Source organism: Mustela lutreola, chromosome 1 (assembly GCF_030435805.1).
Source record: "Mustela lutreola isolate mMusLut2 chromosome 1, mMusLut2.pri, whole genome shotgun sequence".
Classification (NCBI taxonomy): domain Eukaryota; kingdom Metazoa; phylum Chordata; class Mammalia; order Carnivora; family Mustelidae; genus Mustela; species Mustela lutreola.
In genome coordinates, this window is record NC_081290.1 from 119,478,932 (window position 1) to 119,506,674 (window position 27,743).

Sequence of the window (27,743 nt, forward strand, 5' to 3'; positions counted from 1 at the left end):
GGAGGAAACGTTCGGTGCAGGGTTATGTATGTTTTCTACATAAATAGTTACAAATCATGATGTTGAAGGACATTACAGAAAGTTCCAGACTTAATCTTGTGACTTTAGCATTTTAAGGCTGTATGACTTTAATCTTATGGAAAGCAGGGAGGTTTGTTTTGTTTTTCTTATCTTTTTGTTTGGAATACTCCTTTTTGGTTATTTTTTGAACACGCAGACATATGTGCTCCAGGCCGAAAGAGAGCCTTTGCTTTGAGGTTTTGCTAGTCATTTTGACCTTAGTGGGAGATGTTTAAGCACAGATAGCTTCCCTGAGGGTCCACAAACATTAAAAGTTGGGAATTTCCTATATCGCTGGCTGCTTAAATATTTGCTCAGCTTTTTAGCCTCTAGCACCTTCTTTCTGTCTGTTTTTTCTGAATTTTACCCCACAAATTGTGCGGAATTTGCCTTGATAGGAAAGGGCACAGAATGCTGGGTTTGCCTTTGTGTTCCCTGCTTTCCAGGAACGTGGCCCTGCAAGTTCTGCTTTGCTTACTCTCATCAGAGAGAAGTTTTCAAATAGTTGCCCCTTGTATTTTATTTTATTTTATTTATTTTTATGGTTGTTCTTAGGAGAATGCTTGGTTTGGAACAGCTACTCCATCATAGCCAGATAAAAAGTTCTTTGTGGATAACTCTGATTTTTTAAAAAAATTAAAGCTGGGATTATCAATTATACTTCAATTAAAAAACAAAACAAAACAAAAACAACTGAAAACAAAAATGAAGTTTATGGACATTTTACATTTCAAACCTGCTTCACAAGCTATTAAGTATCTAAATCTTTTATAACTTGTCCAATGAAGGATTTTTAAACTCCTTTTATAAATTTAATACTGTTTTTGTTTTAAATTCTTTACCTGCTTCACTATTAGTTTGATTTTCTAAATCATTTTTATACCTAATTCTAAATCTTCGTAGAGTTTAAATATATTCACCCATTATGGAAATGATTATGTCATCCTGAGCAATTTTGTTGGAGATTATTTTCTTGGCTAATTGAGGGAGTATAACAACCAGGGGTCTGGAGCTTTAAATTCAGAGAAATTTCTCTTGTCCTTGACTGTCAGAATTAACCCCCTTTTTTGTAATAACTATGTCTAAAACTCCTAAATAAAACAAAAACAAAAGCAGGATGATGGTGATCATGTGGTCTTCCCCTAATCTTGAGTTGTCTCATAATATGCTTTTCAAACCAGGCAAGTTTGTCTCCCATTCATCTTTCTTCTGCTTCATGAATTTTGATTAATTTTCATATTCTATATTTACTTACTAAATGTTTAATTGACATTGAGGAGTTTATTCATTTAATTGACATTAGGGGAGTTTATGCATTCAGAGTTGTGTCTGCTTCCCTAATATAGCTCCCATGCTTGTTCTTATCATAGCAAGATGGACTGTTCATTGCAAATGGAAGCATATATTGCATTGCAGTTTAAAACAGACTTATTTTTTAAAAATGCTTAATAACATTTTATTGAATCCACACCCATGAGGCTCCATCCCAGGACCACAAGATGATGACCTGAGCCAAAACCGAGTCAGATGCTTAACTGTCTGAGCCACCCAGGTGCCCCCAAAAAACATTTTCAAAATTTTTATTTATTTGTTTTTTATTTTTAACATATGATGTATTGTTTCATGGGTATAGGTCTGTGATTTATCAGTCATACATAATACACAGTGCTAACCACAACACATGCCCTCCCCAGTGTCTATTACCCAGTCACCCCATCCCTTCCACCCCCCTCCATTCTAGCAACCCTCAGTTTGTGTCCTGAGATTAAGAGTCTCTTATGGTTTGTTTCCCTCTCTGGTTTCTTCTTGTTTTATTTTTTCCTCTCTTCCCCTATGATCCTCTGCCTTGTTCCTTAAATTCCATATATCAGTGAGATCATATAATTGTCTTTCTCTGATTGACTTATTTTGCTTAACATAATACCTTCTAGTCCCATTCACATCATTGCAAATGGCAAGATTTCATTTTTGGTGACTGCAATAGATAGATAGATAGATAACACATCTTCTTTATCTATTCATATATCCATGGACATCTGGGCTCTTTCCATAGTTTGACTATTGTGGACATTGCTGCTATAAACATTGGGGTGCAGATGCCCCTTTGGATCACTGCATTTCTATCTTTGGGGGAAATACCCAGTAGTACAATTGCTAGGTCATAGGTACCTCTGTTTGGAACTTTTTGAGGAGCCTCCACAACTGTTTTCCAGAGTGGCTGCACCAGCTTGCATTCTTACTAACAGTGTAGGGAGGTTCCCCTTTCTTCCCATCCTCACCAACATCTGTTGTTTCCTGACTTACTAATTTTAGCCTTTCTGACTAGTGTGAGGTGGTCTCTCATTGTGGTTTTGATTTGTATTTTCCTGATGCTGAGTGATGTGGAGCACTTCTCCAAATGGTCTGTTGGCCATTTGGATGTCTTCTGCCCATTTCTTGAATGGATTATTTGTTCTTTGGGTGTTAAGTTTGTTCAGTTCTTTATAGATTTTGGATACTAGCCCTTTATCTGATATGTCGTTTGCAAATATCTTTTCCCATTCTGTCAGTTGTATTTTGGTTTTGTTGACTGTTTCCTTTGCTGTGAAAAGGTTTTTGTATTGATGAAAAAAAAAGCTTTTTGTCTTGATGAAATCCCAGTAGTTCATTTTTTGCCTTTGCTTCCATTGCCTTTGGTGATGGTCTAGGAAGAAGTTGCTGTGGCTGAGGTTAAAGAGGTTGTTGTCTGTGTTCTTCTCTAGGATTTTGATGGATTCCTGTCTCACACTGAGGTCTTTCATCTATTTGAGTCTGTTTTTGTGTATGGTGTAAGGAATTGGTCCAGTTTCATTCTTCTGCACATGGCTGTCCAATTTCCCAACACTGTTTGTTGAAGAGGCTGTCTTTTTTCCATTGGACATTCTTTTCTGCTTTGTCAAAGATTGGTTGACCATAGAGTTGAGGGTCCATTTCTGGGCTCTCTGTTCTGTTCTGTTGATCTATGGGTCTGTTTTTGTGCCAGTACCATACTGTCTTGATGATGACAGCTTTGTAATAGAGCTTGAAGTCTGGAATGGTGATGCTACCAGCTTTTCTTTTCTTTTTCAACATTCCTCTGGCTGTTCAGGGTCTTTTCTTGTTCCATACAAATTTTAGGATTATTTGTTCCATTTCTGTGAAAAAATTGATGATATTTTGATAGGGATTGCATTAAATGTGTAGATTGCTCTAGGTAGCATAGATATCTTCACAGTATTTTTTCTTCCAATCCGTGAGCATGGAATGATTTTCCATTTCTTTGTGTCTCCTCAGTTTCTTTCATGAGAATTTCATAGTTTCTGAGTACAGAGTCTTAGCCTCTGGTTAGATTTATTCCTAGGAATCTTATGATTTTGGATGCAATTGTAAATGGTATTGACTCCTTAATTTCTCTTTCTTCTGTCTTGCTGCTGGTGTATAGAAATGCAGGTGATTTTTGTGCATTGATTTTATATCCTGCCACTTTACTGAATTCCTGTTTGAGTTCTAGCAGTTTTGGGGTGAAGTCTTTTGGGTTCTCCACATATAGTATTATATCTTCTACAAAGAGTAGGAGTTTGACTACTTCTTTGCTGATTGAGATGTCTTTTGTTTCTTTTTGTTGTCTGATTGATGGGGCTAGAACTTCTAGTCTAGACACATTGCCAAACTGCAGTGGTGATTGTGGACATCCCTGCTGTGTTCCTGACCTTAGGGGAAAGCTCTCAGTTTTTCCCCATTGAGAATGATATTCGCTGTGGGTTTTTCATAGATGGCTTTGATGATATTGAGGTATGTATCATCTATCCCTACACAGTGAAGAGTTTTAATCAAGAAAGGATATGGTACTTTGTCTCATGCTTTTTCTGTATCTATTGAGAGGATCATATAGTTCTTGTCCTTTATTTATTAATATAGTCTATCACATTAATTGATTGTGGATGTTGAACCAATCTTGCAGCCCAGGAATAAATCCCACTTGGTCATGGTGAGTGATCTGTTGGATCCTACTGGCTAGTATTTTGGTGAGAATTTTCGCATTTGTGTTCATCAGGGATATTGGTCTGTAATTCTCCTTTTTGGTGGGGTCTTTGTCTGGTTTTGGAATCAAGGTCTCATAAAATGAGTTTGGAAGTTTTCCTTCCCTTTCTGTTTTTTGGAATAGTCTCAGAATAGGTATTAATTCTTTAAATGTTTGGTAGAATGTCCCTGGGAAACCATCTGTCACTGGGCTCTTATTTGTTGGGAGATTTTGATGACTGCTTCAATCTCCTTGCTGGTATGGCTCTATGCAGGTTTTCTATTTCTTCCTGGTTCAGTTTTGGTAGTTTATATGTCTCTAGGAATGTATCTATTTCTTCTAGACTGTCTAATTTGTTGGTATTCTGTGCTCATAATATGTTTTAATTTTATTTTTAAAGAGATTTTATCCTTTATTTTTTATTTTTTTAAAGTTTTAAAAAAATTTATTTATTTGACAGGGAGAGGCACAGCAAGAGAAGGGATAAAAGCAGGGGGAGTGGGTGAAGGAGAATCAAGCTTCCCGCTGAGCAAGGAACACGATGCAGGGCTCAGTCCCAGAGATCATGACCTGAGCCCAAGGCAGCTACTTAATGACTGAGCCACTCAGGTGCCCCCATAATATTTTTTTAATAATTGTTAGTATTTCTCCAGTGTTGGTAGTCATTGCTCCTCTTTCATTCATGATTTTATTAATTTGAGTCCTTTCTCTTTTCTTTTTGTTTAAGTCTGGCCAGGGGTTTATCAGTCCTATTAATTCTTTCAAAAAACCAGCTCCTAGTTTCATTGATCTGTTCTACTGTTCTTTTGGTTTCTGTTTCATTGATTTCTGCTCTAAACCTTATTATTTCTCTTCTGCTGGGTTTCATCTTTATTTGCTGTCCTTTTTCTCCAGCTACTTTAGGTGTAGGGTTAGGTTGTATGTTTGAGATCTTTCTTGTTTCCTGAGAAAGGCTTGTATTGCTATACACTTCCCTGTTAGGACTGTCTTTGCTGCATCCCAAAGATTTTGAACAGTTGTGTTTTCATTTTCATTTGTTTCCATGAATTTTTAAAAATTCTTCTTTAGTTTTCTGTTCGACCCATTCATTCTTTAGTAGGATGCTCTTTAGCCTTCATGTATTTGAGTTCTTTCCAACTTTCCTCTTGTGACTGAGTTTGAGTTTTAAAACACTGTGGTCCAAAAATATGCAGGGAATGATTCCAGTCTTTTGGCGGTTGAGACCTGATTTGTGACCCAGGATGGGATCTATTCTGGAGAATGTTCCATGTGCACTCGAGAAGAATGTGTATTCTGTTGCTTTGGGATGGAATGTTCTGAATGTATCTGTGATGTTCATCTGGTCCAGTGTGTTATTTAAAGCCCTTATTTCCTTATTGATCTTTTGCTTAAATGATATGTCCATTTCAGTGAAAGGGCTATTAAAGTCCCCTACTATTATTGTATTATTGTTGATGTGTTTCTTTGATTTTGTTATTCATTGGCTTATATAATTGGCTGCTCCCATGTTAGGGGCATAAATATTTACCCTTCTTGTTAGATCTTCTTGTTGGATAGACCCTTTATTTTTAAGTATGATATAAGTGTCCTTCCTCATGTCTTATTACAGTCTTCGGTTTAAAATCTAATTTGTCTGATATAAGGATTGCCACCTCAGCTTTCTTTTGATGTCCATTTGCATGGTAAGTGGTTTTCCACCCCCTCACTTTAAATATGGAGGTGTCTTTGGGTCTAAAATGAATTTCTTGAAGACAGCATATTGATGGGTCTTGGTTTTTTATCCATTCTGATATGATGTGTCTTTTGATTGGGGGCATTTAGCCCATTTACATTCAGTGTAACTATTGAAAGTTATTAATTTCATGCCATTGTATTGCTTGTAAGGTGACTGTTACAGTAAATTGTCTCTGTTCCTTTCTGATCTATGTTACTTTTAAGCTCTCTCTTTGCTTACAGGACCCCTTTCAGTATTTCTTGCAGGTCTGGTTTGGTGATTGCAAATTCTTCTAGTTTCTGTTTGTCCTAGAAGCTTTTTATCTCTCCATCTATTTTCAGGGACAGCCTAGCTGGATAAAATATTCTTGGCTTCATATCTTTCTCATTTAGTACCCTTAATATATCATGCCAGTCCTTTCTTGTCTGCCAGGTCTCTGTGGATAGGTCTGTTCCCAATCTAATGCTTATACTGTTGTAGGTTACAGACCTCTTGTCCTGAGCTGCTCTAAGGATTTTCTTTTTGTCTCTGAGATTTGTAAGTTTTATTAGATGTCGGGGTGTTGACCCATTTTTATTGATTTTGAGGGGGGTTCTGTGTGCCTCCTTGACTTTGATGCCTGTTTCCTTCCCCAAAGTAGGAAAGTTGTCTGCTATAATTTGCTCCCATATATCTTCTGCCCCTCTCTTTCTTCTTCTTCTGGGATTCCAGTTATTCTAATATTGTTTAGCTCTATGGTATCACTTATCTCTCAAATTCTCTTCTTGTGATTCAGTAGTTGTTTGTCTCTCTTTTTCTCAGCTTCTTTAGTCTCCATTATTTGGTCTTCTATATGACTAATTCTCTCTTCTGTCTCATTTAGCCTAGCAGTTAGGGCTTCCATTTTTTTTTTAAAGATTTTATTTATTTATTGGACAGACAGAGATCACAAGTAGGCATAGAGGCAGGCAGAGTGAGAGGGGGGAAGCAGGCTTGCCACTGAGCAGAGAGCCCGATGTGGGGCTCGATCCCAGGACCCTGGGATCATGACCTGAGCTGAAGGCAGAGGCTTTAATCCACTGAGCCACTCAGGCGCCCCAGAGCTTCCATTTTTAATTATACCTCATTAATAGCCTTTTTGATTTTGATTTGGTTAGATTTTATTTCTCCAGAAAGGGATTCTCTAGTGTCTTATATGCTTTCTTTCAGGCCCAGGTAGTATCTTGATAATCATTATTCTTTACTCTATTTCTGACTTACTAATGTCCATATTGATTAGGTCCCTGGGCAGCTGTTCTTTTATTTTGAGGTGAGTTTTTCTGTTTTGCCATATTGTCCCGAGAAGAACAGATGACTGAGAGAACAAAATACTAGAAGGGTAACAATGACCCCTGAGAAACATTCACTAAAAAGATCAGAAGAGACATGAAACTGGGGGGAAAAGGCAAAAGAATATGATCAGGTTAATGAATAGAAGAGAGCCATACACTAGATTTTGGGTGTGCTTTGGTCTGTTAGAAGAAACTGCCTCCCAAAATTTTAAGAAAAGAAAAAAAATACATATATACACATATAAAAATAAGGTGAAATACTATGAGGGGATGGAATATGAATGTAGAATGAAAATTTAAACAGAGTTTGAAAAAGAAATTGATAAGTTGGTTGAAAACAGAAAGGAGAAAATTTTTTGAAAAGGAGAATGTGATCAGGTGGGTGAATAGAACAGAGCTATACACTACACTTAGGATATTTTAGTCTGTTAGAAGAAATGTGAATAGAACCATACACTAGACTTTGGGTATATTTTGGTCTGTTAGAAGAAACTACCTCCCCAAATTTTAAAGCAAGAACAAAAGATACATATATATTTGTCTTTTTTCTTTATATATATATATATATATACACACACAGATATATCTCTGTATATATATCTGTATATCTATCTGTATATCTATCTATATCTATATCTGTGTATATATATATATCTATATTTTGAGTGTATATATGTAGATATACAGATATACTGTATATCTATATGTATACATCTGTGTATCTATATATCTATACATATTGTATAGATATATACACTCAAAATACAGATATAGATATAGATATATATACACTCAAAAAATAAGGTTAAATACAATGAAGAGAAGATATGACATAAAAATGGAAATTAAAAGATTTTCTAAAAGGAATTGAAAAGATAAGTTGGTTGAAAAAGGAAGGAAGAAAATTTCAGAAAAAATAAATTAAAAAAAGTTAAAGTTGAAAAACTAAGGAATCATGGGGAAAAAGCCATGAATTCTATGTGCTATATTCCCCTAGTGCTGGCATTTTGCAGTTCTCATTGAGTGGTAAACTTGTTCTTGGCTGGATGTTCTTGCTGATCTTCTGGGGAGGCACCTGTTGCACTGATTTTCAAATGCCTTTGCCAAAGGCAGAATTGCACTACCCTTGCCAGGGGCTAGGCTTGGGGCCCCACTCCTCAGTGTGCCCTCTGAGAAAAGCAGTCAATCCCTCCTGTCTCCTGGGTCTGAACACTCTGTGCTCACCTGGCCTGTGACCCAGCAATTCTCTCCCTGGTACATAGCCCTGTTTGGAGTCTCCAAACCCAGCAGATTGCTGCAGTGCACTCCCAGGGGGTAGTTGGGGAGTCTCCCCAGATCTGCCGCTTGTTGAGCCCCTGTTTGAGGAGAACTGGCCCAACTGTGCCATGATCACGCTTTATAGCCACCCCGAGCTGAGAGCCCACTCCTCTGCTCAGTCTTTGCAGTTGGCTTCTCTGCTCTGATTCCTGGGAGCTCTGTCTCACTCAGGCAACCCCAGTCTTTCTGTGACCCCAAGTGTCCTAAGACCACACTATCCCACTGTCCCACCAAGGGTTCCAGCCCCCCACTCCTGCTTACCTACCAAAGGAATGTCCTTCACTGGAGCAAACTTCTAAAAGTTCTGATTTTGTTCTCCTCTACTATCACTTGCTGGGAGCCAGCTGATGGAGGCTCCCTTCCCCCATGGTCTATCTTCCCATATATCACCTCGGATTCACTTCTCTACACATCCTACCTTGAGGAAAGTGGTCACTTTTCTGTTCATAGAGTCGCTGCTATTCTTTTCTTTGATCTCCTGTTGAGTTCATAGGTGTTCAGAATTGTTTGATAACTATCTAGCTGAATTCCTGGGACCAGACCAAATTAGGTCTCCTACACTTCTGCCATTTTGGACCACCTGTGCCCCCCAAATATTTTTCTTTAAGCATGTAATCAGTGTAAAAGTGACTAATGAGGTATTTTACATTCTTTTAAAGTTTAGATCTTCATTTTTTTTTAATTGTGATATAGTTGACATATACCATTATATTGTTTCAGGTGTGCAAGATAATGATTTAATATTTGTATATATTGTGAAATGATCACCACAATAAGTCTAGTTAACATCTATCACACACAAAGTCACATTCTTTTTTCTTGTGATGAGAACTTTCAAGATCTGCTGTTTTAACAGCTTTCAAATATACAATGCAAATTATTATCGATAGCCACCATCCCAGGACTTACTTATTTTATAGTTGGAAATGTGTACCAAAATGGACTTGTTTTAAGTGTCCTGTTACTGGTGTTTACAGTCTCATTTATCTAGACTATCAACTTACTATTGCTTTTCCCTTTGCAGAAAGGCGGAAACTCTCCAGATGTCTTCCAAAAATGACCAAGTTTTTATCCCAATGCCACAAAGAAACACCAGTGACCTCTCCAAGATGACCTCCAACAACCAGAAGACCTTTACTGAAGTAGCGGTGTTAAGTTTTCATAACATTTACTATCGAGTGAAAGTGAAGAGTGGCTTTCTTTTTGGTCGAAAAACAGTTGAGAAGGAAATACTAACAAATATCAAGTATGTGCATGAACTTGTATTAAAATAGCCTTATTGACATACAATGAGCTTTATAGGTTTTGCTTATTGCAAATAAAGGTCTTACGAACATTTGTGTACAAGTCCATACAGACATACAGACAAATGCTTTTATTATTGTGTGGCTAACCTCAGAGTGAAATGGCTGGGTCACATCTTAGGTATATGGTTAACTTTAAAGGAACTGTCAAACTGTTTTTAAAGTGGTTGTTCCATATCCATCAACTTTTGTTTGAGAAACCAAACAATGTGTTGTTTGTTTTTTTCTGGGTATGAGCTCGGGTTCTCTAGAAAGCGACTGGCTGTATGATTTACTAGTTCTTGGTCGTCGGGATATAATTGTCCTCTCCAAGCTACCGTTTTCTGATATGTGAGGTGAAGAGAAATATGGCTGTACCTTACAAGCCAAATATTTTTAGGTCCTTATGCACTTTATGTCCTTTATGTTCCAGATGCTAGAGTGAGGTGGTTGAAATGACAGTTGAGGTAGTTGAAATGACAGTATGTTGTAAAAGTACCTTGGTTTTCAAATATACTTATTTCAAATGAGTGGTCTGTTTATATAGTAGTTTATGCCATGTACTTAATGCTTCTCTCCATTACACAGGCAGAGATTATTTAAATATAAAGACAACTATAACTTTGCTTAAGCTGTGTAGCTGAAGTCCAAAGTGATAAGAGAAATCAGGAATTGAATCAGGTCTTGATTAGAACCAACTGACCTGGGACGCCTGGGTGGCTCAGTTGGTTAAGCAGCTGCCTTCGGCTCAGGTCATGATCCCAGCGTCCTGGGATCGAGTCCCACATCGGGCTCCTTGCTCGGCAGGGAGCCTGCTTCTCCCTCTGCCTCTGCCTGCCATTCTGTCTGCCTGTGCTCGCTCTCTTTCCCTCTCTCTGACAAATAAATAAAATCTTTAAAAAAAAAAAAAAAAAAAAAGAACCAACTGACCTTTCTGAAAAGCTGACAAGTTCCTTGTGAAACATATTAATCAAGAAAATATTGGTCACTTTGGATATTGTGCTAATGAATGGAAGATAAAGGATTTGAATACACACAGGTGGAATAGATTTAATCATACTATGCGAGTGTACATTTCTCCTGCTTATGTTTTAAAGCTACTAGATTAGTAACTTGGTACAACACAAGTGTTATCTGATCAATGCTTCATAAAGTTTTATGGCCCCATGGTATGCATTTTAGCAACAGATGAGTTCATTCTAGGTTGAATGTGCATAGCTAGGTTCATAAAAACTCAGTCAAATCTTGCAGTTCTTTCTGATTCTATAGTTAAAAGGACAGGAGAGATTGGTTTCCTTGCTAACTCACATTTCTGGTTTAGGCATCTCTGCGAGAGGTCATCCCTGTTTTTGCTGCAGTATCTAATCTTTCCCCTATCTGCTGACTTTACCTAAGTAGAGTTTCTGAGATTGGGGAAGATTGCTCTCATATGTGTGATTTTTTATTTGTGTTTGATAGTGCCACCGCCATTCACACTAATTACTGTATTTCAAAAAACCTGGTGAGAAGCTTGGTTTTTGTTTTTTTCTGTGGACATTTTGTAATCTCATTTATAGAACTGAGTAACTAGAACCTGATTTCCTCTTGTGGGGGGAGGAGTGAAGAAGATAAAACAAAATCTTTTTTTTTTTTTTTAAGATTTTATTTATTTATTTGAGAGAGAGAGAGAGCATGAGAGTAGAGAAGCCAGCAGGAGAAGCAGACTCCCTGCAGAGCAAGGAGCCTGATGTGGGACTCAATCTGGGGACTCCAGGATCATGACCTGAGCCGAAGGCAGTTGCTTAACCAACTGAGCCACCCAGGTGCCCAGATAAAACAAAATCTGACTATGAGAATTCAAAAAATATGAGACCTTAATTCCTCATGAAAGTCTTTCTGTTATACTTAGTTTGTCTCCATGCCCAGCATTTGAGCTTTCCCTCATCAATATGAGGATATATGGAAAATATGATCCATTCCAGTAGATGTGTGGAGTCATCATGGAAATTCAATATACCATTTGGGAATTTGTTAAATTGATAATTTATTTTGACATAATTTTAAACTTAGACCTCGTACTTTTCACCCCTATGCCTCACCTGTTAACATTTCACTGCATTTGCTCATCACATTTAGTTTTTATATACTCATTATCATTGGTATTTTTCTAAAGGCAAGCTCCCATATGATGTTTTATTATCCCTAACTCCTTTGATGTATGTTTTCCAGAAATAAGAGTCCTCTTTTCTGTAATCACTCAGGAATCATTTTGGAGCAGCCGAGGGGGAGTGCAGCCTCATAGTGAACACAGTGGTGGGTGCTAAGAGACCCTCGGTCACCTGTGCTCTTAACACAGTTGATTGACCACCACATCATGTCTCCTTTGTCTCATCCAACCTAGTATTTCTGTCTCATGCCTTAACCTTGATTACTTGGTCATGTTGGTGCCTACCAACTTTCTCCACCATAATGTTACCATTTTCCACTTTGTAATTAATAAATGCTATGAAGGGAGATAAGACATTATCCCAAAACAGTATTCCTCGTTAATCTTCACCCCACCAGCTTTAGCTCCCATTGACTCTTCCCGCCCGAAGTGACAGTATTGATCACTATGATAGTTATCAAAGGGTGATTTTCTCTTTTCATTCATCTCTTCTGCATGGATCAATTTGAAGTCTACTGAAAGAAGAAAGCTTTATTCGTCATCTCATTCAGTATAGACTCATGGATTTCATATTCAGTGGTAATGCACTATTATCATTATTCTTCTTGACACTCCCATTGTTCCTGATTCGGTTAGTGGGAGACTTTCCTTTATTTTTTTTCAGCTCATTCTTTTGAGATGTCCTCTTATTTGAGTAGTTTTTGGCACAGAAAGAAGTTTCAGACTCCCTGAATACTTATCTTGCTTCAGACCTGGAATCAGCTATGGTTCCTTTTTTTTTTTTTTTTTTTTTTTTTTTTTTTTGCTATGGTTCCTTTTTGTGGAGGATGGTATTTACAAACCATGAACTGGGTGCTTGGAATATTGGTTGCTGTTGGGATGCCATATGTTCTTAGCCCTCTCAGTGGGTAGACCTAGCGAGCATATGTCTATATATGTATACACACATATGCCTATACTTTTGCCTCTATATCTGTATATATAGATTAAAACCTAGGACTTCTCATTAATACCACCAATTGTAATCTGATAGCCCATGGTTCTTTCCACATTTCTATGTTTGTAAAACATCTAAAAAAGTGAAAACCCTGGCTCTTCTTATCCTTGATACACTTACTGATTTGCTCATTTTTCTTATTCTTTAATACAAGGAATTAGCCTACCCTTCAGCGGTCCCCTCTCTTCCTCCCATCTCCCTTCACAGCCCGTGTTCTGTTGTAGCTGTTGAGTGTTTCCCACTTCTTCACATTTTTTTTTTTGCAAGCTTGCCTTTTTGTTTTCCTGTAATTCTCATTTATAAAAATGCAGAGACTCATTTATTCAACAAATTTTGGATGCCTGCTAGGTGCTTGACATTGTGCAAGATGCTATGACATAGGTATATCCTCTGCTCTCAGAAACCTTCTAGTCTAATGGTGGATTCAGACAAGTAGAGCATGGCACTGTGTTATTCTACCATGATGGAAGCCCCTAAACTTAAATTGGAGGGCCAGGGGCATGAGAGAGAGTGTCTGTGAGTGCCTTTGTGTGTGTGTGTGTGTGTGTGTGTATGTCGGGTAGGGAGGAAAGGTGCACCAAGCAGTGGGAATGACATGGACTTCTCCATAAAATGAGACCAGAGGATTAACCATTATGCACTAAAATGTAATTGTTGGGACCTCAGTTCGTTAGCTGGGTTTCACCTGATGTGTTCAGCATTTAATAATCTACCTTGTAGACTGCTGTGCTGCATGCTATGGTGTGGTGGGGGGAACCCGAGATGGCACCATTCTTGTTGACAAGACTTTATAGTACAAGAGTGAAACTTCCCTGGATGCAAATGCTGTAAAGCCATAAATAAGGGTGGAAAATGAGTTTTGAGGGATGATAGTAGAGTGGAGGGCGGGGTGAGGGAGCAAGGGCATTGTAGACCATAAACCAGGACAGAGGTCAACAGCCTTTCTGTAAAGGGACTGCTAGTAAATATTTTCCACTTTACGGGCCACACATCAGTGCGGCAGCTCCTTGGTCGTGTCACTGCAGTGTGAAGGCAGTCATGGATGTAGACGAATGAATGCGGCTCTGCTCTAGTAACACTTATGAACAGAACAGGTGACTAGCCATTGGCCAGTCCCTGGCCTAGAGTGCAAACTCCACAAGTCCTAGGCTTTGTTTTATCCTCAGCTCCATCCCATGTCCTAGAAGAGTGTCTTACCACCTGTAGTAGTTACTGGATAATTGTGCTAAGTGAATGGAGGGAGAATTAGCCCCTTCTCCCAGCTGGAACTCTTTCTTGCATTTGTGACTGGACAGTACTGTTGTTTTCTGTAATGCTAGGGTCTAGTGCCAAAGAAAACCCAACTCAGGGAACTGAAAGATTGTCCTAGCCTGTTCACATTCAATTTTGGGTTAATCATTTAGGATTGTTGGTCTTTATTTGAGTAGATATTTTAAAAACCTGGAAAAGTTTCCTGACAATGACATCTTAGTGAATATCAAGCTGATTTTTGGTCATTTTAGAGGAAGTTACTTGGTAGCTATTAATATAGTTCCTGGGTAGCTTTTTTTTTTTTTTTTTTAAAGATTTTATTTATTTATTTGAGAGAGAGGGGGAGAGCATGAGCGGAGAGAAGGTCAGATGGAGAAACAGACTCCCCGTGGAGCTGGGACTCCAGGACTCCGGGATCATGACCTGAGCTGAAGGCAGTTACTTCACCAAACAAGCCACCCAGGTACCTACTGGGTAGCTATTAATAAAGAAGATCCATCAAAAGCTACAGATAAATGCATCTTGAAAGTTCACTTAACCAGTGTGTCTTTTTATACTGTGGGGGGTGGGTGGGGAAGATAGCACTGAAAGCACAAGAGATCTTTCTGTTCTACAGCTTGCTCCCACTTTATCAAATTCATTTTTTTGTTGGGTCTTTCAGTGAGAGGCACCTCAGTTCATGAGCAGAGTGAGGGCTACCTTCCCTCTTAGCCTCCACCAGCCATTCTATACTTGTAACAGTTTAAGCACAAGGGTCAGTAAATGCTGAGGTCCTCTGTGGTTGGGGAACTGGGGTACAACTGCTTTGTGATGTTCAGCACTCCTGGTTATATAACATTAGGATTGGCCTCTGAGAATCATTGCCTGGGAATGAAATAGATTTCAGCTTTGGAATAGATACTATTTTTATTTTGGGATAAATTTTGATTTATCTGTTCCAACAGAGATTGGGCATAGACACCAAGGTTTTGAAAAGGCTTTTCCAGGTCTCTATTTTATCATGCCTGTTGAGCTGGAGAGACCCTACTTTTTTTTTAAATTTAATATATTTTTAAAATATCTTATTTATCTATTTTAGAGGGGAGATGGGGCAGAGCCAGGGGAAAGAGTATTAAGTAGATTCCACACTGAGCATGAAGCTCAATGTGGGGCTCAATCCCATGACCCTGAGATCAGGCCCTGAACCAAAACCAAGAGTCAAATACTTAACTGACTCTACCCTGTGGGTGCCCCTGGAGAGGGCATAGTCTCCATTCTCCCTTTTCTAGTCCATTTTTCCTTGCCAGTTTACTGGTTACCTTCAGGATGAAATTCAAACTACTTACCTTCTTTTTGAGTCTTAGCACAGTAAACCCTGCCTTAATTTTTTCTACCTTCTTGCTCTCTATCTGGATATTCACTGCCCTTAAACATCGTGGTTTGTCTGGGACATGCTGTGTGGACTCCCATGCCTCTATATCCTTAAAGGTTGTTCCCTACCGAAAGCGGCATCTACCAGTTCTATGCTAATTTTCCAGCCCACCTACCTGATACTTTATAAGGGAGAGAATAGTATATCCTGAGGCTACATATTTTACTTTTCTAATTCAGTAACAATTTTGTGACAGTTAAGAATTGGTATTTTGTATTTTACCCATGAGGTGCTTTATTCTTAGCCACTGAAATTCTACTTCACATATATTGTTTCTTAATCTGACGAGTTTTAAGTGGTGAGAATGCTACTGGTGATTCTAGAAATCCCGTTGACTTATTAATTGTGTAGAACTTAGAGTAGGTAGCCACAGAGGTCACTTGAAGTAAATCTGTTAATGTCATCAAACATTAGTTAAGACTTGTTAAATTCTTTACACTGTGTTAAGAGGGGTAAGTGTACAGATATGTTTAATCAGAATCTGTGACTTTAAGGAAACTTGAAATTTCTTGTGTTCTTTTTCAAAGACTATAAATGGTTTAGAGAAGAAGTGAAAGGAGCTTAGAGGGACCCAAGCCATTTTTCTTATAGGTCTTGACTAGTGATTAAGATCCTTCGTGTGGGGGGCGCCTGGGTGGCTCAGAGGGTTGGGCCTCTCTGCCTTTGGCTAGGTCCTGGTCTCAGGGTCTTGGGATCGAGCCCCGCGTTGGGCTCTCTGCTCGGTGGGGAGCCTGTTTCTCCCTCTATCTGCCTGCTTGTGATCTCTCTCTAATGAATAAGTAAAATCTTAAAAAAAAAAAAATCCTTCATGTGCTGGACTTATGTTAATTGACATACGTTAATGGACATAACGTTAATTGTCTTTTTCCTTTCATCATTGGTTTGTGCTTGCTTTCCATCTATAGTTTAATCACTTTCATTGAGCATATTAGATACAGACTCTAAATTTATAGAACCGGTTTTGAAGTGGGCTGATAAACTGATGTGTTCTGTGCTTACAGTGGCATCATGAGACCTGGCCTCAATGCCATTCTGGGACCCACAGGTGGAGGCAAATCTTCGTGAGTATAATAGTAGAAGTCAGCTTTTCCTTTGGGGTTTTAATGTGCTTTTCAGGATGCCTTTCATGTGAGCAGGTATGTGTCGAGCGTTTGCTGCCTTTCTAGTGTGGTTCTAGGTGCTGTGGATAACATGCATGATGCCAGCTTGGGGCTGGTTGTCCCAAGGACTGGGAAATCTTGGTCAGCTTACTAACAGCACATGATAACAAGACATGACTGGCATACAGCTGTCCGCTATGATTTGAGCTAATGGGGAGGGAAAGGAGAGAGAAAAAAGTTGAAAGTGGGTAGATAGAGCCAAAGGCCCAAGTGAAGACTTACTTCTTAGACAAAGGAGCGCATTGTCTGACTTGAGAGAACCCCCCCAAGGTCACATGACCTGGAAGGTTGCTGGGGAAGTCTGTGCTGGAGCAGCCAATGGTGACTTGGTTCCATGTTTTTGAGTTATACTGTAATATAAACTAAAAAAGGAAGGTGAGAATTGAAAAATATAAGTAATTTTATGATGAATCATGAAATTCTACACCTGAAACCAATTTCATCATATATGTTGACTAACTAGAATTTAAATAAAAATTGAATTCAAGGAAGTACCTGAAAAAAACAGAAAACCATATACCTAATTTTAGGCAATCCATGGAATTTCTTGATCAGTCAATATTCTAACTTGAGCAGAATTTGGATTTAGAGTAGCTGAGAGATACAGCCTGAAATGGAGAAAAACAACAACGTAATATGTCCTCTCATAGGTTGTTAGATATCTTAGCTGCAAGGAAAGATCCAAAAGGATTATCTGGAGATGTTCTGATAAATGGAGCACCTCGACCTGCCAATTTCAAATGTAATTCAGGTTATGTGGTACAAGTAAGTATTTGTGGATTTGTATTTTAGCCTTCTTCTATTTCTGTATGGGCAAATGCCTTGGTTGATAGATCAGTGTACTTCCAGCTGACATGTTCATGGAACCAGTTTCCTTCACACCAGCTTTTCATAATCCCTTGTTTAGATTCGGAGTGGTGTTAAATGAAGAGGCAGGAAGAATCTGAAATCTAACCGCTGTAAGGGCAATGATATCCATTCTAGTTATGATTTCCACAAGACACTACTATTCTCCTTTTTTGCCCTACCTTCACCTCTCTCCTTCCCCTAACTTAGAAAGATGTTTTGCTAAATTTGTATAAAGCAGTCTGGACATGTCTGGTAGTAGTAATCGTAATTACAACCTGTGTCGACTTGGATGTACAGATGGGGAATGAAAATTATGCCATCTGCCTTTCCAGCTGTCTGTATTTGGAGTTACTGTCATTTGTCTACCTGCAAGATCATCATTAGCTAGAACTTTATGTTGGATATGGTATTCTTGGGGAGGAAGTTACATGTGCTTAAGTGTGATGGTACTAGAAAAAACCTAATATGTCTTGTTAAAATTCATTTTGCTTCAAGGATGATGTTGTGATGGGAACTCTGACAGTGAGAGAAAATTTACAGTTCTCAGCAGCTCTCCGGCTTCCAACAACCATGACGAGTCATGAAAAAAATGAGCGAATTAACAAGGTCATTCAGCAGTTAGGTCTGGATAAAGTGGCAGATTCCAAGGTAATGTGGAAAAACCAGATGGGGTCATAGCCAGCATTAAGATCTCACCTGTGTGGATAGCATAACTCTTACTCAAAAGTTTTCTACAATGTGCGTGCTCAGAAGTGGCTGCTTTCTGTAATATAGAGAAATGCGACTTGTTACATAATGTGAAGATGGAAATTAAAGAACAACCTAAAAATGTTTGGATCCTGGAAATGAAGTGTGGGAGGGTGGTCCAGTGTGTAGAAGTGCCTTTGCAAGAAACACAAGGCCCTTTCCCCATGATTATAGCTCTTGATGCTCTCACACTGTTTGTCAGGTCTCAGCTGTAGCTTTCCACTAACTTTCCTTCTTCCTGCTTTCTTTCCCCTTTTAGCTCTCCTTCCTCTTCCTCCAGGAGACTTTGTGCCGTTGCTTTTGAGGTATATTTCCGGAATTCTTAAATGACAAAAATCCAAGGGTTCTGGCTCTGTTTCACTTTGCTGTAATTTGGCTTTCAAAATTATATTTCGTCAAAGTGGAGTTTCTTTTTTTTCTTTCTTTCTTCTTCTTCTTCTTCTTCTTCTTTTTTTTTTTTAAAGATTCTTTATTTATTTATTTGAGAGCTAGAGCAAGAGAGCACGAATGAGAGAGGGGCAGAGGGAGAGGGAGAAGCAGATTCCCTGCTGAGTGAGAAGCCTGATGCGGGGCTCTATGTGGAGCTTGATCCCAGGACCCTGGGATCATGACCTGAGCCGAAGGCAAACACTTAAGTGACTGAACTACCCAGGTACCCCAGCAGTGTTTATTTCTAAGTTGTGTAGCATCTGAGTTGTTTCTCTATAGACTTTTCTTTGGCACTTTTGTTTCTCATTCCTTTCTCCCTCTCTTCCTATCTTCCTTTCTTCTGCCAGTACTTACTTACAGGCTGTGTGTTATGTGCTGGGTTCTTAGGTTTTAGAGATACCAGTTGTGGGCAAGAGAGACAAAAATAACTCCCTTTTGTGGTTATGTAGAGTCAGGAGGAAGAAACGAGATGAACAAGGGAGTTTTATAGTTGATGACTAAGGATGAAAGATTTGCCTGGAACTTTTGAAGCTTTGGGTGAAGATGAGCTTTTTAAGATTATGGTGACTATTGTTTAGCATTCTTTTTTTTTTTTTTTTTTAAAGATTTTATTTATTTATTTGACAGAGAGAGATTACAAGTAGGCAGAGAGGCAGGCAGAGAGAGAGAGGAGGAAGCAGGCTCCCTGCTGAGCAGAGGGCCCGATGCGGGACTCGATCCCAGGACCCTGAGATCATGACCTGAGCCAAGGCAGCAGCTTAACCCACTGAGCCACCCAGGCGCCCTTAGCATTCTTTTTTTAAGTTTTTTTTTTTTTTTTTTTTTAAGTGATCTCTACACCTGAGTTGGGGTTCGAATTTGTAACCCTGAGATCAAGAATTGCATGCTCTGCTGACTGAGCGTGTGGTGGTGATAGTTTAATTCCCCTGAATATATATCCCTTACTTGGAAATAATGAAGAATGGGGGTTTCTGCTCATTATTGCTTCATGTCATATTGTCTGACATTTTAGAAAAACATAAAATGTATTTTGCTTGTATTTCGTTCAAAGACATAGTGCTGAGATGCCACCATTTACCATTTATTTTTGTTTTAGAAGTTTATGAGTTTAGGTTTCCTTTGTCTTGGCTCTGTTATTTGATTTTGTCTTTTTCTTAAGGTGCATTCCAATCTTTGCCTTTAGGTTAAAGTTCTTTACCAATAGGCAGTCAATTGCCCTAACTTCCTTGCATATAATTCCAGGAAAAATGAGCTAAAGGTAGTTGTTGACTTCTTGGAATTTATTTAATTGACTGAAAATAAGTTTAAAATTTTTTACTTTTTATGAAAATTTAAATATAGCAGAAATATAGTGAGTAGTCTAATTACTATCATAATTACATGTTTATAGTATAATTAGTATAATGGTATGATTACAAATAATATTCACGTAGATTTCCCAGTTGTTAACATCTTATCCCATACTAGCTTTGGCTTTTTTTCTGAAATATATATATTTTTTTAAAGATTTCATTTATTTATTTGACATAGAGAGATCACAAGTAGGCAGAGAGGCAGGCAGAGAGAGAGAGGAGTTGGCAGGCTCCCCGCTGAGCAGAGATCCTGATGCGGGACTCGATCCCAGAACCCTGAGACCATGACCTGAGTGGCCTAACCCACTGAGCCACCCATGCACCCCTTCCGAAATATTTTAAAGAAAGTTGTAAATATCATATTTTACTCCTGACTACTCATTTTGCATCTTTTTTTTTAAAAAGATTTTATTTATTTATTTGAGAGAGAGAGATCACAAGCAAGCAGAGAGGCAGGCAGAGGGAGAGAGCCATATTCATTCACATTTTCCCAGTTGTCTCCAAAATATCTGCTATAGCTCATTTGTTATAGGATCCAATCAAAGACATGAGGAACACTTCCTTGTTATCTCTTTGAAGACTTTTTTTTTTTTTTAAAGATTTTATTTATTTATTTGACAGAGATCAGAAGCAGGCAGAGAGGCAGGCAGAGAGAGAGGAGGAAGCAGGCTCCCCGCTGAGCAGAGAGCCCAATGTGGGGCTCAATCCCAGGACCCTGGGATCATGACCTGAGCCGAAGGCAGAGGCTTTAGCCCACTGAGTCACCCAGGCGCCCCTGAAGACTCTTAATATAGGAATTCCTTTCTACTTCCTGCCTCTCCCCAAACCTTCTTGTTTTCCCTGCCCCCCTACACAATGACATTGACTAGTTGAGAAGACTGGGCCAATTGCCCTGTAAAATATTCCAGCTTCCGGATTTGTCTGAAAGAATGGGTCAGGAATTCTGTAGTGAGTTGGGATACAGGCAGGGTCAATTTGGGAAGCCTTGTGATCATTTAAGAGGTGCTAATGTGGTGTGATAGAAAGTGAACTTTCCCATTTGCATCCCGCCCACAGGACTATTAGAGGGTTGGTGAGGGAGGGTGTAAGAATACTCATAAATTCTAGATGCTTTCCCCTTTTCCTCTCCTACCTTTGTCTCCCTTCTGCTTTGTGATTTCATTATGCCAGGGCCATATGTTTTATTGTTCCAACTTAACTATCTTAAAACTAACTATTTGACTTGATAGGGAATGAGAAGTACTATAAGCATGGTGTTCATATCAGGCTTGGCCACTTCCCGACCTGAGCCTCAGTTTGCTCATGTTATTAGAGAGAAACCTACCTCTTCTCCCATAATTTCATTTATTTGTTATTTGGAATAAGTGAGGACAATGAGATAAAGTGCCTCTTATAGGGCTGGCATGTTGTAGGACCTCAACAAATGGTAGTAGCTGTGGTTGTAATTGTTAATGATGTTATTTGTGCTTTAGGTTGGAACTCAATTTATACGTGGTGTATCTGGAGGAGAAAGAAAAAGGACTAGTATTGGAATGGAGCTTATTACCGATCCAGCCATCTTGTTCCTGGATGAGCCCACCACTGGCTTAGATTCAAGCACAGCAAATGCTGTCCTTTTGCTCCTGAAGAGGTAAATGCGATGGGAACATTTTTCTTCCACTCATCCAATATCAGATCCCCTGCGATGCACCAGGTAGTATTCTCAGTGCAGGAAGTTCAAGAGTGAACACAACAGACAAAATTGTCTTCCTTCTTTGTTGGAGGGGAGTAGTCAACTGACAAATAGAAGTGTTTCAAGAAAAATGAAGCAGGGTAAGAGTGTAGCAAAAGATGGCTGTGGTGGGAGTGGGGGTGCTCTATTATATAGCAGGGTGGTCAGGGAAGACCTCACTGATGTGACATGTGAGCTGGGAGCAAGGGAATGGAGCCTGGATGTCTGGGGAAGAGAGTCCTTGCTGGAGGGAAGAGCTGTGGGTCCTGAGCATGCGTGATGTGTTTGGAAACATCAAAAGAGTCGGAAGGAACTGAACCCCAGTGAACTAAGGGTAATGGAGACTGCTTACTGATTCATTTGCTGGGGCTGCCATAATGTAGGACCACAGGTACACAGGTGACTTAAACAACAGAAGTTTAGTTTTTCACATGTTTGGGAGGCTAGGAGTCTAAGTAAGATAAGAGGTCAGCAGGATTATTTCTTCTGAGGTCTCTCTCCTTGGTGCAGGTAGCTGTCTTCAATGTGTGTCTTCATTTCATTTTCCCTCAGTGCATCTGGGGCCTCCTCTCCTGTTCTTATAAGGACAATGATCCTTATTAGATTAAGGGCCACTCATATGACCTTGTTTAACCATAATTACCTCTTTAAAGACCCTATCTCCAACTACAGGTATATTCTGAGGTACTAGGGGTTAGGACTTCAACATGAATTGGAGGGGAGGACAAAATTTAGTCCATAACAATTAGAATAGGACATGAGATGGAATTGAGAGGGTGGCTGATTATGCAGGCTTTGTAGGCCACAGTAAGAACTAGGGCTTTTATTGTCTCTAGGTAACATGGAAGCTTTTAGAGAGTTCTAGAACAGAGAAGTGGCAGCTGTGTAGAGAAAAGAACTGTATAACTGGGCAAGGTGAATGCAAGGAAACTTCTCAGAAGGCTGTTTGTATTAGCTTGGTTGAGATATGATACTGGCTTTGAGTAGGGTGGTAGTGGTAAGGTGGTGAGAAGTCATGGATTCTGCATCTATTCTGAAGATAGAACCAACAGGATTAGTACACGAATTGGACGTGAGGTGTGGTTTTATCGAGAAAACAAATTTCTAAATTTTAGGGCCTAAAAAATGGAAGAATGGAGAAAATAGTTGCATTTACTTTTATTCTTCCAGTGGGAGGAATATGTCGATAGGAGAAATTTCAGAGGCTAAATTTTGGACATCTAAAAAAATTTTTTTAATTTTTTTGACCTTACAGAAGAGTTATAAGACTAGTACAAAGAAATCTCATGTCTTCTTACTGAGATTTCCTAACTTACTATTTATCTGCATTTGCTCTCTCTCTAACCCTCCACCCCACATAGTCTTTTCCTGACATATACCTTCACCCCTAAATACTCTGGAGTGTAACTCCGGGAGACAAGGACGCCCCTCCTACACTACCACGGTCCACACCTCCCAGCCGCAACGTCTCCATTGTTGCCATCACCACCATCCAACCCATAGACTTCAGTTGGACTTCACCAGTTGTCCCAGAACTATTTCTTTCTCCTTTCTGACTCAGAATGTTCTCTAGAACCTCTTGTTTAAGTATTTTCTAATCCTGAATAGTTTTTCAGTCTTTGCTGGCTCTCGAGTCCTTGTCTGTCTTCAAGAGTCCATTTCGTAGAGTGGCCCTCAACTTGGATGCCCCCAGGGTTCTCTCATGACCAGACTCAGGCCATGAGTTCTTGGCAGGGCTACCACAGAAACGATGCCGTGTTCTGCATAAATCAGGGGCTAACTGATTTTGACTTCTCCCACCGTGGGTGATATTCATGACCACCACCTGGTCGTGTTGGTGTCTGCTGGGTTTACCTGCTATGAAGCAACTCTTTTTCCCTTCATAACTGGTTGGTATTTGAGATGATCAGATAATATGTCTGTACCCTATTCCTCAACAAATCTTCACCCACCAGTTTTAACATATACTAGCAATTTCTGCCTCTATCAATTACTTGTATGATAGTTGCCAAGTGATTTTCTATTTACATCTTTCCTTCTACATATATTAGTTGGCATTCTACTGTAAAGAGCTTTTCCTCCTTCCCCATTTATGTTTTCTCATATTCTTATTTTCGTTAATGGATCAGTGGATTATATAACCTACATATTTTATGATTAGATTAGCCCTTATTTAGCCATTAGAAGCCCTTCCAGTCTGACTTTTGTGTCCTTTTGACATGTTCCCTGATCATTCTTCAAGCAATTCTTTACTTTATGGTCAACAAGGTGTTCCAGGCTCATCTTGTACTTTTCCTGTGTCAGATATTTCTCTGTGGAGTCCTGGTACCTTCTGTTGTAGTCAGAATTTAGAAACCAAGATCTAATTACTTAGTGTGCTCACTGCTACTGTCACTTCATTGCTTCCAGACCAACTTAGCAGACATACCTAGGAAATACTTGTGTACATGTGTGTGCTTTATGTCTGTGCATATATAACACAGAAATATGTATCTGTATTTTTTTATTAAAGATTTTAAGCAATCTCTACACCCAGCATAGGGCTCAAACTCACAACCCCAAGATCAAGAGTCGCATGCTCCATGGACTGAGCCAGCCAGGCACTCCTAGTTCTATATTTTATATGGGAAATATTTAGAATATTATTTTATTATGTATTCATGTGTATATAGTTTGAATAGAATGATACATGCAAACATACATCTGTAATTATCGCTCTGTTAGCCTGTGTGTATCAAAAAACCCACGAGTGCATAATATTTCCAATCCAGTCTAACACTTGAATGTTCTTTTTAGTCTTTGCCATTTCCGTATTTGTAAATGATATTTTTAAAAGATATTATTTATTTATTCCACAGAGAGAGGGAACACAAGCAAGGGGAGTGGGAGAGGGAGAAACAGGCTTCCTTCCGAGCAGGGAGCCTGACGTGGGCCTCGATCCCAAGACCCTGGGATCATGACCTGAGCCGAAGGCAGACGCCTAACGACTGAACCACCCAGGCGCCCTGTAAATGACTTTTTAAACAGGCAAAAACTTGCTGCCATTATCTCTATACATTTTCTTACTTTCTAAGCCAAGTAACTTAATTGTTAAATATAACTGATGATCTAGTCACGCTGGCCATGCTCTCTGCCCACCACCTCTGGGACTGCTCCCTACCACCCCAATTTTTTAAAAGCTACCACACACATTCTCTTCCTGTGGCATCCCCTCCTTGTCATTGCTGTGCTTCCTCAGACGCTCATGCCCTCCTAATCAGGTCTCTGTGCCAGGGTAAGAAGAAATGGGAAGATTTTAGACATCTTAAGTTTGAGATGGCAGTTACACAAAAAAGTGAAGACGCCAAGTAATGGGTCAGGTTCTGTTAGGGAATGAATGTTACCTTTCAGTGTGTTAACAGTGTTCATTAGAGGATGGTGTAATGCTCTGGGCTCTGTCATGTTTTATCCTGTTCTGCACTACTTAGCACATAGGCATCTTTCCCTGGGCTGGAGGGCTTTAACCTAGAATTTTTGACACCACTGTGCACACTGATCACTTGGATCTTGTTAACATCAGATTGCTTCCATTGCTCTGAGATGGAGTTTGAGTCATCCTGTCTCCCAGGAGATACTTATATTGATGCCATTGGTCCTTAGACCACAAAGCTCTCATGGAAACACTTCTTTGCTTTCAGTCCTTCACTGGCTTTTTCTTGCCCTCTGACGAAAGCTGCAGCTTCTGAGTGAAGGGACTCCTCATGGACTGGTTTTTGGGGGCAGTCTCTTTTTCATAGCTTCTTCCCCTCCCCCTGGCCTCGATCCCCATGCACACATCCGGGCTTTGCAATGACACGGAAGTACTCGTAATCTCCTTAATAGACCTTGTTATTGCATAGTCTGTTTGCCGTCTTCCTTCCGCTTGACTACAATTTCTCTTCTTGGCTTACTCTGGTTGGCCCCATTGATGCACTACCTATGTTATCTTCAGAGTGGGTTACGGTCTTGCATTTAGCTTATAAGGAACCCTCAGCTTCTTTTATTCCACACTGTACTGAAATGGTTGAATCTACTGGCCTGATCCTCTTTGAGGCAGAGTAACCTTGTACCTACTGCTAACATGCAGTAGGTGCTTAGAAAGTGCTTAAATTGATATGATACCACTTATAAAATATTTTCAATAATGACAGGTTTTCAAAAGTGATTTTGGCCTTTTGTTTCTTCTATCGGTGAGTAGTACCTCCCATGTAAATGTAGTTTAGCAATGTTTTGGCCTTGGAATCAGACCAGGGATCAAATCCCAGCCCCGCCCCTTACTGTGACCTTAGGGTCAGTCGTTCAACACACTACATCTCATCCCTAACATAAAGGTAATAATATTATTGGTACTGCCTAGTAACAGTATTGTGAGAAGTAAGATAAGTATGAAAGTATATAATAGCAAAGACATTGTAAGTACTCAGTAATGTTAATTGTATCATTAGGGCAAAAGAATGAAAACCAATTCCTACAAAATGAGGAGATTTAAATGATCAGTGAAAATGGGGCATACATCCATCATTTTAACATTCAGTCCATGATATGTTTCCAAACTTGAGTTTTCTTTTTTTTTTTTTTTTTAAAGATTTTATTTATTTATTTGACAGAGAGAAATCACAAGTAGATAGAGAAGCAGGCAGAGAGAGAGAGAGGGAAGCAGGCTCCCTGCTGAGCAGAGAGCCCGATTCGGGACTTGATCCCAGGACCCTGAGATCATGACCCGAGCCAAAGGCAGCGGCTTAACCCACTGAGCCACCCAGGCGCCCCCCAAACTTGAGTTTTCTTAAAGATTACCTGGGTGCCTGTTAGAAATATGGATTCATTAGGCCCAGTATGTCTGAAAAGACTGTCCAGGGATCTGCATTTTTCATGAATATTCTGGTTGATGTCAACTGCCCGTGGAACTCACTAGTGTTTTATGAAACCCTAGTGTTTCATAAAAGCACTGCCTTTAGGTCCCCTAACCATCAGATAATATGAAATGAGGAGTTAGTAAGAGAAAATCAAGTCAAACTAAGAATAGATGATTAAAGTTGCCATGATGTTCAAGTTTTAGATGTTTAATGACTTTTATTTTTTCGCTTTTAACTTAGGATGTCTGAACAGGGACGAACGATCATCTTCTCCATTCATCAGCCTCGTTATTCTATCTTCAAACTGTTTGATAGCCTCACCTTGTTGGCCTCAGGAAAACTAATGTTCCACGGGCCTGCCCAGGAGGCCTTGGGGTACTTTGCATCAGTAGGTATGCTTGACTTTTTCATACAATAAGATCCTTTACTAAAAGAAACCTGAAAGAGAGCAATGGAGGTCTCCAGAAGTGCTGTTTGGTCTTTGAGTAGACATACTATGGCTTCCACCACTCCAAAACATCTTTGGTGAGTTTGGTGCTAGAATTTTTCTTCACTTTACAGTGCTACCTTGTTCTTTAGTTCTCTTTCCTGTCTTATTCGAATATGCCTGCATACATATGTATGAATATTTCTACTGGGCCTATATATACTGACCCTCTTCCCAGTTCTGGTGACCTTTCACTAACAGTTCAGTGAATGTGTTGGCCTCATAACCAGTTATCTGTCAGTCAAACGTTTTTGAAAAGGTCTCATAATATCCCCCAATATTTTGTCTTCTTGTCCAGATTATGGATCAGGCTTTCTTATGTCATTCCTTTTTACGGGATGTTGATCTGCTGTGGTTGGGATTCATGGAGATGCTACTTAAAATTTTCTAGTAACATTAAATTACAGATTTAGGCTTTGAGGGGGTATAAGAGACTTACCAGTCAATAGAATGACTCATTGTAAGTCTTACTTTGAGGGGCCAACACTTCTGACAGTTTTGGACTGCCTGGTTCTATTTAGAATGGAAATATATAATTTTTTTTATGACTCATGCAGTCTGTTTCATTTTAGAGGTATTTGGATAGGATTACAGATGGTGCTCCATGACTCCAAATACAGTTTTAAATAT

At 39.3% G+C, this 27,743-nt stretch overlaps 1 protein-coding gene across 3 annotated transcripts in view; it reads left to right on the forward strand.

Moving 5' to 3' along the window:
* ABCG2 (ATP binding cassette subfamily G member 2 (Junior blood group)) overlaps positions 1-27,743 on the forward strand; it is a 173,114-nt gene that overhangs the window by 121,080 nt on the left and 24,291 nt on the right. For 2 of the 3 annotated variants that reach the window (XM_059173248.1, XM_059173255.1), the window contains exons 3-8: positions 9,444-9,665; positions 16,509-16,568; positions 17,318-17,432; positions 18,012-18,164; positions 21,517-21,674; positions 26,867-27,018. In XM_059173248.1, coding sequence (XP_059029231.1) covers positions 9,463-9,665; positions 16,509-16,568; positions 17,318-17,432; positions 18,012-18,164; positions 21,517-21,674; positions 26,867-27,018 — 841 coding nt within the window. In that variant the 5' untranslated portion in view covers positions 9,444-9,462. Of the gene's footprint in view, positions 1-9,443; positions 9,666-16,508; positions 16,569-17,317; positions 17,433-18,011; positions 18,165-21,516; positions 21,675-26,866; positions 27,019-27,743 lie in introns of those variants that run through there. The other variant, XM_059173263.1, reaches the window with a different exon arrangement.